We start from the raw sequence: 14,793 nt of genomic DNA on the forward strand, positions 1-14,793 counted from the left end.
ATGCAAAGTGATAAAGCAAGCCTCTTTCACCTCCAACGTAAGCTGGTCCCCAAGCAGACTTTAGAAAAGGATGATATGCAAATGTTACTGCATGCATTAAAAATTTCATCTTCCACTGGTCACTGATGGTGTAATAAAAATAAACCTAGTTGCCACTGAAAGAAACACATCATGAGGGGAGCGAACAGGGAGGGTAGGACCCATGACACTCTAGTCAGAATGTCCACGGAGAAAGGCAGAAGGTGCCTTTTGTTAGGATGAGGTCATTTCGAGCAGATTTTCCAGCACTCTGGCTGTCGGTCCTCAGGCTGCATGGAGAGCTGAGCCTTTTCCAGATTACTTTAAGCCATGGATTCTTCCAGTGTCAACACCAACAGGATAGGAGGGACGAGGAATGAGACAAACTTTCTTCCATCCCTGGAGGAAAAGGGTGCTTTAAGAGAGTTTAGGAAAATGTTTCACAATGGGGCAGATTGTTAGAAGAGAAACTTCTCCCGTCTAATGATGCTGGATTCGCACTATTTTCCTCCTTTAATCTGCGTAGACCTTGCTCACTATTTCGGGACAAGGCCCCCTCTTGCTGGCAAGACGCTGGCCCTTTCTGCCTTTCAGTTTTGCGCCAACTCCCAAGTAGGTCTCTTGGGGTTATTACGTTTAAGATAATGAAATGGCCATTCGGACTCTGTTGTTTTGGGGCGATCCCCTCTCTTCAGGGAGGATGCTAGCCTAGAAAACCGGGTAAGTATGTGCTAAGTAAAATGAAACCCTTCACCAACATTTCTCTTGCGACTGAACTTTGCACTAATTTGGGAAGGGAACCGTGATAAATAGGAGTTTCTGCCACCTTGAGATGCAGTCGAAAAAAGCAATACTATAAAAAACTCTCCTTCCGTTTCTCCACGGCTTCAACCCCAAGTGACCAAGTGTGCTGGAACGCTTCTGTTCGGCGGGTCCGCTGCGCACACGCCGTCAGCCCTGGGTGCGCTGCCCCCTCGTCTTCAGGCAGCTCCAGGAGGGGGTGTCGTGGCCTTCGCTCGCGGGGGGTGGGGAGGATGCTTCTCCCCTTTCCACGCACTGAAGACCTCAGATCAGCCTGATGGAAGGTGTCTCAGATGGCCCCTGGGTCAGGCAAGAAAATGCACCCGAGTGCACTCCTTAAGAAACCAGAGCCGTCTCGGGGCGCCTGGGTGGCTCGGTTGGTTAGGCGACTGCCTTCGGCTCAGGTCATGATCCTGGAGTCCCGGGATCGAGTCCCGCATCGGGCTCCCTGCTCGGCAGGGAGTCTGCTTCTCCCTCTGACCCTCCCCCTCTCATGCTCTCTCTCTCAATCTCTCTCTCAAATAAATAAATAAAATCTTAAAAAAAAAAAAAAGAAAAGAAACCAGAGCCGTCCGGTTTTTTGTTTTTTTGTTGTTGTTTCCCTTCTGTTGGAGGCCGAGGAGGGTGTCCCAGTGCCGAGAGAGCTCTCTCTTATCCTGGAACTGGAGAGGTTGGAAAGCACCCGTTGGAGTTCTCAGAGCTGGAGCTGGGCACGGATGCCGTTCTGGAAACCAGCTCGGGGTTGAAACGCGCGCTGCGTCCCCAGCCGGACGCGGCGTCTGCGCGTGGTGCTTGCTGTGACGGGTTTGATTCGTGCCGCTTGCGTGTTTGCAGACCACTGGGGACGGGCTCCGAGCCCATTTGCTGAGGGTGGAGTGTCCCGCCAATGCCTCCAGAAGGCCCCCTTCAGTCGCTCGTTGGAGGGATGTGCACTGTTGGCTGAATACGAGGAGTAGCTAGCAAGTCGTGGATCTCTGCTGTGCGTGGGGGCCTGCTCCGAGAACTTCTGTTGAAGCGTTTAGCCCTCCCAGCCTCTCCCAGGCGTAGGGGCTTTCGTTACCCTCCGTTTGGAGATGAGAAACTGAGTCACGTAACCTGCCCGTCGATCTGGAGCTAGGAAGGGATGGCGATATGATGAGAAATCAGGCCGTCTGGCTTCTGAGCCCCCAGGTGCCCCGAATCCCACACATTTGTACCCTGACTTTAGGGGCGCCTGGGTGGCTCAGCCGTTAAGCGTCTGCCTTCGGCTCAGGTCATGATCCCAGGGCCCTGGGATCGAGCCCCACATCGGGCTCCCTTCTCGGCGGGAGGCCTGCTTCTCCCTCTCCCACTCCCCCTGCTTGTGTTCCTGATCTCACTAGCTCTCTCTCTGTCAAATAAATAAGTAAAATCTTTAAAAAAAAAAAAAAAACACCAACTTTTTTTTTTTTTTTTTTTTTTAAAGATTTTACTTATTTATTTGACAGAGAGAATGAGAGACAGAGCATGAGAGGGAGGAGGATCAGAGGGAGAAGCAGACTTCCTGCCGAGCAGGGAGCCCGATGCGGGACTCGATCCTGGGACTCCACGATCATGACCTGAGCTGAAGGCAGTCGCTTAACCAACTGAGCCACCCAGGCGCCCCCCTCAAAAAAATCTTGTACCCTGACTTTATTGTGGGCGGCACGGGCATGTGCCTGCTAAAATCGTTCTTCCAGAGTGAAGAGAGGACACAAGCCAGCCTCGTCCCCACATGATAGACGTTAATGGCGTTTCACATCAAACCTTAGCACAGACGGCGTTCTTCCTGCCCTGGGTCCTGGGGAGCGTTCGGTACATCATACAAGGTCAGAACTGTTCTCACACAGCAGCGCCCCCGCCCCCCGCCCCACGGTTCCTGTACTGCCTTCCCGTTCCCATCTTCCTCCCCAGATGCTGTCTTCTTCGGCAGGAGTTTACCCTCCCCTCTTCCAGAGCTTCCCTCCTGGGAACTCGGCCGCCCCCTGTAATACTTTGTGGGGCTTATGGGGGCTTAACTATTGGAGCCTTTCGTTATTTGCAGAGAGGTCTTACTAAGCAGCTTAAAGGAAGAGGTGTGTGTGAGTGAGTGTGAGTGCCCGTGTGTGTATGAATGTGTTTAATTGCTGGTATTGCCAAAACCCCGTGCCTTGAATATAGTAGATACTCGGTAATTTCTCCAGTACCCGCTCATTCCTCATTTTCCTTGAGCACAGAAAATGCCGGGCAAAGCACGTGTGTCTGTTTTTATTAGCAGTAGGATTTCAGTAAATATGGGGATAGGATCCGGTGACGCGTATCTGACGTGAAGGAGCTGCTGCTTTTCCGTGTGAAGGCCTCTCATGCTCTTCACACGGCTTTCTTTCCTAGGAGGAGTTTGCTGGAACTAATACACGGTGCTGATGATCAAGCACCAGCCAGAGTTAGAGCTGTGGTGGCCTTGGCACCCTTACGGCGCCTCTAAACAGACCAGCCTCCCCGTGTTCCGTGGGCCTGACCTGTGTTCTCGTTTCCAGTGTGAGTCTCTAACGGAGGGGAAGCAGGGTGAGGTGAAGTGAGGGGACTCACTCGTTCTTGCAGCGTTGTTATTTTGGCCGAGGTATCGAGTGGTGAGAAAGGCCTTCACAACAGGGACGGGCCAACACGGGCCACGATGCGTCAGCCTCGTGAGTGTGAAGCCCAGAACCTCATCGGACGGGGGCGGTTGCTGAGTGGCTTTGCAGAGCATCCTCAGGGATGCATCCTTCTGGAAAGGGGCACGATGGGGTCATGAGACCCCAAGAGAAGTGTCCTCTGTCCTCGGTACGCTGTGGCTTCCCCTGAAAATCAAACCACTGGTCGTTTCAGATGGTTCTGTTTTCTTGACATGAAGCGTATAAGTTAAAAATCAGACTGAGGAGTTCCCTGGAGGAGTCCCAATTCATAGAGACGAAAAGGAGACCGAAGAGTGGGTGCCGGGGACCAGGGGGCAGGGGAGAAATGGGGAGTTTGTGTTTAATGGAGTTTCAGTTAGGGAAGATGAGAAGGTTCTGGAAATGAACGGTGGGGATAGTTGCACAACAGTGTCCGTGTCCTTAATGAATTGTACAGTGTAGGGGTTATGATAGTAAATTAGGGGTTCTGTTGTCCGCATTAAAAACCAAAGAGCGAGAGACGGAGCTGAGCCCTTCCTGTAAATTTGACTTTTTTTGTCTGATGTAGAGAACCCTGGCTGTCCCGTCCCCGAGGAGAACTTGCACAGACCTAGAGCAGCTCATGCTCAGGGAGTCACAGCCTTGCCTGACTTTTTCTTTTCCATCAGTAAGAGCTGTTTCATCTTTAAGCACAGGCAGGAGTGGGGGGCTTGGGAAGCTTTAACTCTACAGTTAAAACCCCTCCTGCTGCTGGGGTTGCTCACGACCGGTTATCCACAGTAAAGAGGAGGACGGGGGCACCCTCCTTCCGTCTTCGCTGGTGGACAGCCTCGGAAGGTGGCAGCTGACCGGAGAGGCGGGGTGTCCTCGCCGACGCCCAAACCGCACACGCTGTGTGGGGCCGCCCGACTCCCCGCTTGGTCGCTGCTACACTAGGAGACCTTGAACGCCACGAACATCAGTGCATGTCCTCACGTGAAAGTGCACAGCAGAACCCTCGTGGAAATGCAGCATGTCATTCTCACATCCGTCTGTGAAATTTCCGTCTGCTCTAGGACGAAACGGGAGAGGTCACTTCACTTCCCACGCTTATGAGGGGATGTTGCTGAGGTTGGCCTGAACAGTAACTTTTGCCAAGTGGAGATCAGCCATTTTACCCATTGGTGTCAGAGTAAAGTGGACCCATCAGAACCACCACCACCACTTTTGAGCATATTGCTTAGACGTATGCAACTATACACCCCGTTAATTGTTGGTTTCTCTGATTGCAGTGTGATCAAACCCCATGAGTTCAGGGGCACCTGGGTGGCTCAGTCGGTTAAGCGTCTGCCTTCGGTTCAGGTCATGATCCCAGGGTCCTGGGATCGAGCCCTGTGTTGGGCTTGCTGCTTAGCGGGGAGTCTGCTTCTCCCTCTGCCCCTCTCATCTGCTCGCGCGCGCTCTCGCTCAAATAAATAAATAAAATCTTTAAAAAACAAAACAAAACAAAACCCAAGGAGTTGAAGTGGATTGAATTACTGCTGTTAGATTTATGGTCAGTTCAAAGAATGTTCTTGTGTCTGTATTGAAATAGTCTAAAAATATGTATGTATGTTGTACTTCAACGGTTACTGTAAATCCTTTTCTTTTTTTTTTTGGAGTTAGGTTGTATTTTTATTTTATTTATTTTTAAAGATTTTATTTATTTGAGAGAGAGAGAGAGAGCACAAGCAGGGGGGAGAGGGAGAAGCAGACTCCCCACCGAGCAGGGAGTCTGATGTGGGGCTCCATCCCAGGACCTCGGGATCATGACCTGAGCTGAAGGCAGACGCTTCACCGACTGAGCCATCCAGGTGCCCCTTTATTATTTTTCTAAAAGATTCATTTATTTATTTGAGAGAGAGCAATCGTGGGCATGTGTGCGTGAGGAGGGGCCAAGGGCAGAAAGAATCTCCAGCAGACTCCGTGCTGAGCATGAGCCGGATGTGGGGCTCGATCTCACTACGCTGAGATCAAGACGGGAGCAAAATCAAGAGTCGGACGCTTCACTGACTCAGCCACCCACGCGCCCCTGGAATTATATTTTAAAAGAAATAGTCATTTAAAACCTAGTTAAGAAGTTGTTCAGTTGTGGGGGAGGTGTGATCCAATTACTGTGTTTTCAAAAATTAAACTATGTAGTTGACGTAGAACAGTCGGGGACAGAGGACAAGTCTTGTTGACCAGATGACATTTCACTTGGCTCTCTTGCAGGCCAAGGCTGCTTTCTGTTGTCTTTTCTCTGCTGCTTACAAGTGAAAAAGCCTTTAAAAAGTTAACACTGTATTGGGAAAAGCTTATCCTAACTTAAAAATTTAGAGAGAAATTCAATCCATGATCAGAAAGCAGGAGAGCCCGACCTGAAGCAGAATTTTTCCTAGTTGGAAAAAAAGATGGTGCATGAAGAAAAAGAGGAGCCCAGACTAACAAAAATGGCCCACAGTCCTTGGTGTCTCGAGGATGGGATAGTCTCCTGCTCCAGTGTCCTGTGTGAACCCATGTGCAGACACCTGTATTTATTACAGACACTTGTGGGTGGCGAATGAGAATGTGGCTCTTGGGGGTGCTGGGACATTTTCTCCTTAGAAAACAGAAAAGATCTGGATGCTGAAAGAAGAAATCCATATTTTATTTTCTGATGAAACTCCTGATAATCTTCTAGAAAGATTTTACATAGGCTATCTGAAAAAGCCCGGCTCTTATGGTGCATTTTCAAGGATGACTTTTAGTTACATGGCTGTGTCATTCAGCAACAGCTGTGAGCCGACCCCGCATTTCCCTGCATCTTCGTAAATGCGGTTCCCGTCAAACACAAAATGCTGATTTTTCTTCTCCAGAGAAAACCAGCAGCAGTTTTGCAATTTGGAACATTTGGCAACGTCTGGAGACGTGTCTGATCATCATAACTCTAGGGGGTGGGCGAGGTTGTGCTGGCCTCTAGTAGATAGAGGCCAGGGAAGCTGCTCAGCATCCTCCAGGGCCCAGGACGGCCCCAGAACAGAGGATCATCTGGCCCCAAATGTCAGAAGCACCGGCGCTAAGAGCCTGTTAGATTTCACTTCTTCCTGAGCACCCGGCGTGACAGAATAAAAGAGAATGGAGTGAGGGGGGGGTCTGAGGCATTTCAGACCGTGGTGACAACGTGGTGCAGATGGGACAGCTTCACCCACAGACGTGTCCTTCTTATGGCTCTGGAGGCTGGAAGTCTGAGACCAAGGCTCTGGCCGGTTTGGTATCTGGTGAGGCTCCACTTCCTGTTCCCTAGATGGGCATGTGCTCCTTGTGTCTTCACTTGGCAGAAAGACCGAGAGCTCTCTGGGGTCTCTTTTATAAGGGCCGCTAATCCCATTCACGCGGGCTCCACCCTCATGACCTATGACCTTCCCACGGCCGACCATTCACAACAGCATGAACTGACTGGTCGTTACTGCCGCACGTGAGGGCACCAAAGGTCTGTTCAGCGTTAGCATTCTGTGGTGCACATTTTTGTTATTGTTTATTTTCTCTCCCTTCAATAATGGTTTTTTCCCCCCCATTTGGTTATGCTCTGATTTCATAGCTTTTTATTTCGTCTCTAATATTTTCCTGACACTGTCTTACGAGTGAATTCCCCAGGACGCAAATAAACCTCAGGACAGATCTGTATTTTGACTGTCAGGTTTTCTTTTCAGTATATACGAAAGTACAGAATATCACCAAAGTAACTAAAGAAGATAAGCCTTTTTGAGTGGCAAAATTCTGGTAACTAAAGTGAGAATTGGAATGACCCAAGAGGCAGTGTATTGGTTCTCCATTGCAGCCTAATGATGACCACAAATTTCCCCAGTAGCTGGAAACGACACCTTTCTCATCTGGCAGTATGTCTGGATCCCGAGTCCAGCACGCCTTTGCTGGGTTCCCTGCTAAGGGCCTCACAAGGCTGCAGATAAGGTGGTCGCTGGGCTGCATCCGCCTTTGGAGCTCGGGTGGAGGGGAGGACGTTGTCTTCCAAGCTCGTGTTCTGGGTGGAATTTCAATTCCTTGTGGTCGTAGGACTGAGGTGCAAAGCTTCCTGGGGGCTGTCCCCAGTTCCATGGGCAGTTCTCATAATGACAGCCTTTATCTTCGAGGCCGGCAGGAGAGTGTCTCTCTCTAGGCCACTAAGAGTCTTTTTTTTTTTTTAAATAATTTATTTATTTGAGAGAGACAGAGACAGTGAGAGAGAGCTCGAGCAGGAAGGATGGGGAGAAGCAGGCCTCCCGCGGAGCAGGGAGCCCGATGCGGGGCTCGATCCCAGGACCCCGGGATCATGACCTGAGCCAAAGGCGGAGGCTTAACCATCTGAGCCACCCAGGCACCCCAGGCCACTAAGAGTTTTATATAATAATTAGGAGAAGGACATCTGGTCACCCTTGCCCTAGGACATAACCTAAGGAGGAGAGTGACATCCCTGTCCTTTGATGTGTTCCGTGGGGTGGAAGTGAGTCACACGTCCTGCACACACTTGGGGAGGGGATCTTAGTAGGGTGGGGCCCCCTGGGTGTGTCCCTTACAACTGCCTTGAGTGTGAATCCTTGAAGGTCTACTTTGCCCTTTATTCTCAATAAACAAAAAGTTAATTCTCATTTAATGATAAAGGTTTTGCCACCAGTAAAAATGCCTGAAAATGTATGGTGCGGACTCTGAAGACAGTTCCCCAACAGCCAAAAATGTTTGTGGTTGGTAACCTCACTGAAAGGTGTCATGGCCTTTCTTGGCTTTGGCTCTTTTTGGAGTGAGTGCTGTTGTTGATGTGTGCATTCTAGTTTGTTGGTGTGTAAGAAGAGTTCTGCTGCTTGATTGACTTCTCTCTCCTCTCTGGGCTTGCTTGCTCATATGCCAACTGGGATCATTGTGGAGAAAATCAGATTCTCTCTTTTTGGTTGCTCTGTGTCCGTGCTCCATCTTCCTGAGACCTGGCTTCTTTACAGAAATGATGTGACATGCACACTTCACTCCTCACTCATATGTGTTTTCCTTCTCAGTGCTGCCTACTGCCTATGGGTAGAGTGACCATTGCGTTTATCCCTTAAACTTGGAATGAAAGGTACTGTGATTAATCTTTTTCTAGAACAACAGGCGCAATCTGGTCCATGTGGTCACCTGCCCTAGGGGTGTTGACATGATTTCTGGTCTACTCACGAATCTTCTCTGTCTGTCTGGAAAAGTGCTTAGTGTCTTATCCACCCAAGCCCGTCAGAGTGCACTTCAGGATTCCGTTCCTGCTCGTTATCAAATATGTTGTGCTCACAGTGCACACGTATCATTGGTGTGGTTTATTCCTGACCCTATCCCAGCGTTATTAAATACACCAACGCCTTTTCCTCTTTTTATTTTTTTGAAACCTTTCTCCTGGATGTATGTGTGTGTGTGTGTGTATCATTATGAAATTACAGTAACCTTCATGGTTATCCCATCATGGGTATGGTATTTTCAGTCTCAAAAAAGAATGCCGGGACAAAAATACAGGCAGTGTTTCAAAACTCTCTTCTCACTTTTTCTTGTCGTCTCACAGAGGGTGGCTCCCGCATCGTACGGACCTCATCGCTGCGAGGTGAGGCTAAGATGAGCATAACCAGTGACGAGGTGAACTTCCTGGTGTATCGCTATCTCCAGGAGTCAGGTAAGGGGCGTGGGTTTCTGTCAGTAGGAAACTCATCTGCAGTATGCCACGTGCAGGACCATCCACCATTGATTGAGAAACCAGGCTAGGGAAGAAGAAGAGCAACCGACGTTCTTGTTAAGAGAGTTGAGGGAGAGAAGGTTCTGGGGCTGCCCTGCTCCTGGGGTGGGTTGGGGCGTGTGTTCTTTCTTCCCATGATCTTTCTGCCCAGATGAGATCAGATTGCAGTTACGGTCAAGAGCAGTTGGGGTAGACCTGGAAAGGGGCATTAATGGATGGGCTGGTGTCTTCATGGTGTCTGTATATGTGAACCTCTCAGCCTTAAGACCACTGATCATTTGAGCTCCTCAACCACACCCCACCACGGGCCCTTGGCAATTTCCCAAAACCTAGGAATAGTTCTGATTTCTTCCGACGCTTCTGATTATGACCAAGCCATTACTTTCCGATACGCAATGAACAGGCCGGCTGTGTGCTCCCTGTGAACAGGATCCAGCTTGTGAACAGCAGCTGGTGTCCGGCAGGGGGCAGGGAAGGGGGCTGGCGAGAGCCCGAGCCCCGGGGGCTGGCCGGGCTTTGTCACAGTACAAACACAGCCCTCTGAGGCATCCTTGGATGCCTCCGGGCCTGGATTCGTGCATTAGACAATGTGGCAGCTGCCTCCCACAGCGCAGCCTCCACTCAATTTAGTGGCTTGCTTGTGGGTGCTTTCTTAAATGCTCAAGACTCTGAATTCTTTTTTAATTAATGTTATTAGATTTTTAATTTCTAAAGCAAATATTGTCTTCAAACTTTTAAAACTTTAAAATACTTCATTTGAGACGTACAAAATGACATTTATGAAAAACATGGTTGTTACCACCTACCTGCCCAAGTTAAGAACTACACCAGTTCCAGGCCCGAGGGGTGCCTGTGTTCAACTCTGCAATGCCTTCCCCTCTCTCTTTTCAGTGCTAACTGTCCCCCCCCCCCCCCCCAGTTTGGTGTTTGTTGTCCCCATGCACTTACTGTGCATACGGTGTCTTCCTAAGCAGTGTGGATCCTGCGGTATTAGTTCGGGACGGCTGCTGTAACAAAGTACCACGTCTGGGGCAGTTCGAACAGAAATACATTGTCTCACTGTCTGGAGGACCCAAATCCAAGTACAAAGTGTGGGTGGTGGGGGTTGCTTCCGAGGCCCTGAGGGGGTCTGTTCCCATGCCTGTCTGCTGGCTCCTGGTGGGTTGCGCACCATCGTTGATGCTCCTCGGCTTGCCGAGGCATCACGCCCAGGTCAACCTTCATCGTCACACGGCCTTCTCCCCGCCTGCTTCTACCTCTGTCCGAATTTGTCACATTGCTCCTTCTTGTAGCTCTTCCTTTTAGGATCCTTTCCTTTTGGAAATAGCCCTCCTGATTTAGGGCCTCACCGGACTCCAGTATAACCTCATCTAAATGCATTACATCTGCAGTGACCCTGTTTCCAAATGAAGTCACTTTCTGAGCTGTACCAGGGGGCCTAGGACTTCAACTTAGGAATTTGGGGAAGGATACAGTTCAACCCATAGCAGTTGGCCCTGTGCGTTTTTAAACTTTATACACTTGGTATCATAGCGCTTATGTTCTGCAACTTGATTTTTCAAAAAGGAAACCAGTTCCTGGGCCTCTGTCTTCCAAAGACACATGGACAAGTATGATGGGAAACCAGCTTGTGAGGCCCTGGGTCCGGGCTGTTCCAGAGTCAGCCAGGAAGGCTGAGCTGGGCGGGTGTTACATCCAGACCACATGGCTCAGGCTCTGACCCTTGAACAAGTTCGTTGCCCCACCAGAGCCTCTCCTCTCCTGCAAAAAAAAAAAAAGAAAAGAAAGGGAAATGGCTATCCTGGGCAAAAGTAATGAAGAACACTGGACACGTGGCGTGTTATAAACAGACACGTCTCCCCATCTAGTCCTGGATCTCTGTCCCTGGGGACCCCAGCTAGCATTTTTCATGGGAAGTGCACATTCTTTCTCCATATATATTAGATCATTTGGATCGGCTGTTGCGCAACGTAGTATAAAAGAAATTGATAAAATGCGTATGACCTCAGCCCTGTGGATCTGGGGAGTCAGCACGGCTCTCATACCTTACTCACCCCGGGAAGTTGGGGAACCGCCCACCTCGAGCATGGGTGCTGTCCTTTGGACTTTGAGCATTGAATTCAAGATTCCTTCCTTTCTGTGAGCATCCTTCTGCACAAAGATAGGATGGAGGCAAAAACACAGAATGTGTGAAGAAATCACAAGCTGAACCTCAGGATGAATACGTGATGTGGAAACCTTGTGCCTAGCCTGGGTAGCCTGGAGTGAGGGTGCTCGGTTGGCTGGTCCCTGGGGAGGCCATTGGCCTCTTTGAATAAACATGGAAACCGTCCCTCCCCCAGAAAGGCCACACTTCCTTTTCTCGTGTTTGTTGATAAAGCCTCTGTCACCAGGCAGCTGAGGAGGGGAGTCGGGGGCCAGGAGGATAGGATTTCAGCCCTGTGGATTTTGTATCTGTGAGCTCCTGTCCTGCCTGTCCGAGTCCTTACATACACGTGTGGCGTGCGTCTTCCAGAAAGCCATGCCTGTGCTTTCCTCTAAGGACCGTGTGAGTCCTGGAGTCCGCCACAAGGGTGTGTTCAAATGCAGGCAGAGAAGAAATACAAGAGGTCCTTTGGGGGTCGTTTGCCGTATTTTTCTCAAATCCTCAAGTTTCGGTTTGGCACGTATTTCTTGAGCGTCTACCCAGGGCAAAGATCTTTTTCTCAGCCTATGGGTGTCTCCTTTCTAGCTCCGGGGGGTGGGGTGGGGGGGCTGGCGCAGAGAAAATGCGTCCCTTGATCGTGCCTCCCCTTCAAGCATCTCTGCTCTCCCCCGCGCACCTACAGCTACTCATCAAAAATAAGCCCATGTTCCCATAGGTGTGACTCATTCCTCAACGCCTCCCAATCCGGCTTTCTCTGCCAGAAGGCACCAGGAGGTTCTCTCTTGGCAAGGCTTTTGCAGCAGGCCCCATCCCAGTGCCTCGTGTGGAGGAAGATGGGTTCGGAGGAGGGGGGGAGGGGGCGGTGGGCCGGGGATGGCCTTGCGTGAGATAGACAGCTGGTTCTCTGGTCCCTGTGCTCTTTGCCTCGCCGGTCGGGGACAGCCCCAGAAAGTTCCAGCCCATGTGCTGGCATGCAGTGAGGAACAAGTGAGCTAGGCTTGCCGGTGAGGCAGGAAGGAGCTGGAGTTGCGGGCTCCAGCACCAGAGTGGCCCAGTTGGCTTGGGCCGTAACTGTGGCAGTGCGGCTTTGAGGGCTCGGACTTTGCTGGCCTCCGCCTTATGGGGGTTCGTCGCGTGGTCACTGTTACGGGCTGTGCCATTTGTAAAGCAGCGGATTGAGGGCTCCCCCGCCCCGCCCTCAGCTCGCCTCACCATCCAGGGTTGATGGAAGCAAGGGAACAAGGCAGAGGAATGGGTTTCAGCCTGCATAGGCTGGTGTGAGCAGGTCCTCCGAAGACTGGGTGCATCGCGAGTCGCGTGCCCCTGCTCTTTTCTGAATGTCGCGTGGGCAGCTGACGCCTATTCCAAGTCCGTATGAAGAGCGGGAAACGTCAGTACGCGAGTCGGTGTGAGTCCGCTTCCTCTGGGGCTTCATCCCCAAATCCCAAGTTATAAAGGAGATCGTTTCTCCCAGACCCAATTGGGAAGGGGGTCAGTGGACACGAAGCATTGCCGGAGGGTGGCCCTTCACCAAGCAGGGAGGCTGGCTGCCTGGAGTTGCCCAGACCCTGCTGGTGAAAGAGCCGCAATGCACGGGTTTGGGGGATTTGTGAGAAGAGGGAGTGTCTGTGTTACGTCGCGTCCGCAGGGCCAGCTCCCTGCTGGCTGGTCGGAAGGGTGGTCCGTGGAGCTGGGTCAGTGTCACGGTTGAGTCTGAAGCGGAGAGACGGGCCGGGGGTTTGGAGCCAGAGTTTCCGCAGCAGTTAAATGGTGACCAGACTCTCTTTCCATGGTCTCGGGCGGCAGTCTCAGCCTTCGTGGGTTGCATCTGTGCTTTTAAATGAGGGTATAATTTTCATGCGGTAAAATCCATCCTTTGTAGAGTATGGGTTGACAGTTTTTGCCAAATGTGTCTAGTCCTGTAAGCACCAGTTACCATCGAGATGATAGGAGAAAAGCCCATCACCCCAGAAACTCCCCTGGCCCCTTTGTAATCAGACCCTCTCCCCCGCACAGCCCCTGGCAAGCCGCACTCATGTCCAGTCCCCGGCCTCCTGCCTCTGCAAGAGGGTTGTCTCCGTGGACTCGGGCAGCGTGCAGCCTCCGGAGTCTGGCTGGTCTTCTCAGCATCCTGCGCTGGAGAATCAGTCGCGCTGCCGGATGCGTCGGCCGTCGGCTCTTTGTTGCTAAGTCGTATTCCGTTTTACGAACACGTATAGCAGTTGGCTTGTCCATTCTCCTGTTAAAGAGCATTTGACTTGTTTCCAGGTTTTGATGATCACGAGTAAAGCTACTAGAAACATCTGTGTATGGTGTTTTTGTGGGAGCATAGGTTTTCGTTGCTCTGGGGTAAGCATGTAGGCGTGGGATTGCTGGCTCGTGTGGTAAGTGTGGGTTGAAGGTTATCAGAAGCCTCTGCATCCTTTTCAGTGTCACTGGGCAGCAAGGCACTTGAGAAGCAGCAGTGGTTTTGTAGACGCTGTTGGCGGCGCTGATTTGTGCCCGTGGGCCCAAATTACACTCCATAGGGTGTAATTGGAAAGTAGGTAAAAGGATGTCAGCCCGGCAGACGGATCTGCAGCATACCCATGACGCTTTACGCTTCCTCTGTGGGTTTAAAATTAGCCTTCTTGAACCTGTGCGGGGTTGTGGTTTCCGCCAGGGACTTTCGCCCAGATCTGCTGAGTGAGGGAGCATCCATCCGCAGATGCATGCAGTCTCCTCCCTCGGCAGCGCCACTGCAGACGTGAAAGTAGACCGCTCCGCAGCGCGGGGAGACGACTGGGCGCCAGGACCGGCCACACGTCCATCGGGCGGGCTTCGGGCAGAAAACACGATTCCTGCAGACCGGGCCCTACGTAGGGCGGCTACTGAAAGTCTGCACACTGCCTTGCTCGCACGCCCACGGTACTCAAGCGTCTCCCCACCTCGCGTTTTGGGACTGACATCCTCAGCCCACTTAGAAGAGGCAGACGCTTCATAAAACGGCTCCACGATCGTTGGTGGTTCTGCTGGCGAAAAAGAAAACACAAGTGAGAAATTGTTTTGTCAGGTTGCCGGTATGTTACCCCGCAGTGCGGCCCCGAGGGCTGTCGTTTCAAACATTTCAGGTACTAAAAAGAGCTCACCGTTATGGGCGATGGTAAAAACGGATTTATCCTATCTCACAAATCACCTGGATGATGAACTTCTTTCTTCATTGGGAAAGGTTTCAGGTATGATTGAAAACTCCTTATACAGAGAACTTCCTTTCTGATTTGTCATGATTTGTCCTCGAGAGGCCGATTTATTTTGCATATTTGTTGCTCCCATTAACATCACAATGCATACTTTATTCACAGAGGAGCATTGGCAGTTTCCTGAATGAAAATCTACATCTTAGACACGTTCTGTTTTCCTGAAGAGCCGTATCTACATGTGTGTTGACCAGCTACGTAGAATTAGGCATGTTTCCTTGGATTTATATAATGCACACATAG

The 14,793-nt window shown here is 50.9% G+C and overlaps 1 protein-coding gene across 9 annotated transcripts in view; it reads left to right on the plus strand.

Moving 5' to 3' along the window:
- TBL1X (transducin beta like 1 X-linked) overlaps positions 1–14,793 on the plus strand; it is a 244,372-nt gene that overhangs the window by 162,903 nt on the left and 66,676 nt on the right. For all 9 annotated transcript variants that reach the window (XM_064573711.1, XM_064573715.1, XM_064573712.1 and 6 more), the window contains one exon: positions 9,001–9,108. In XM_064573711.1, the coding sequence (XP_064429781.1) occupies positions 9,051–9,108 (58 nt within the window). In that variant the 5' untranslated portion in view covers positions 9,001–9,050. The remainder of the gene's footprint in view (positions 1–9,000; positions 9,109–14,793) is intronic.

The sequence above is a fragment of the Mirounga angustirostris genome, unplaced genomic scaffold, assembly GCF_029215605.1.
Source record: "Mirounga angustirostris isolate CCGP_5_RB_7025 unplaced genomic scaffold, mMirAng1.0.hap1 SCAF_11, whole genome shotgun sequence".
NCBI lineage: Eukaryota > Metazoa > Chordata > Mammalia > Carnivora > Phocidae > Mirounga > Mirounga angustirostris.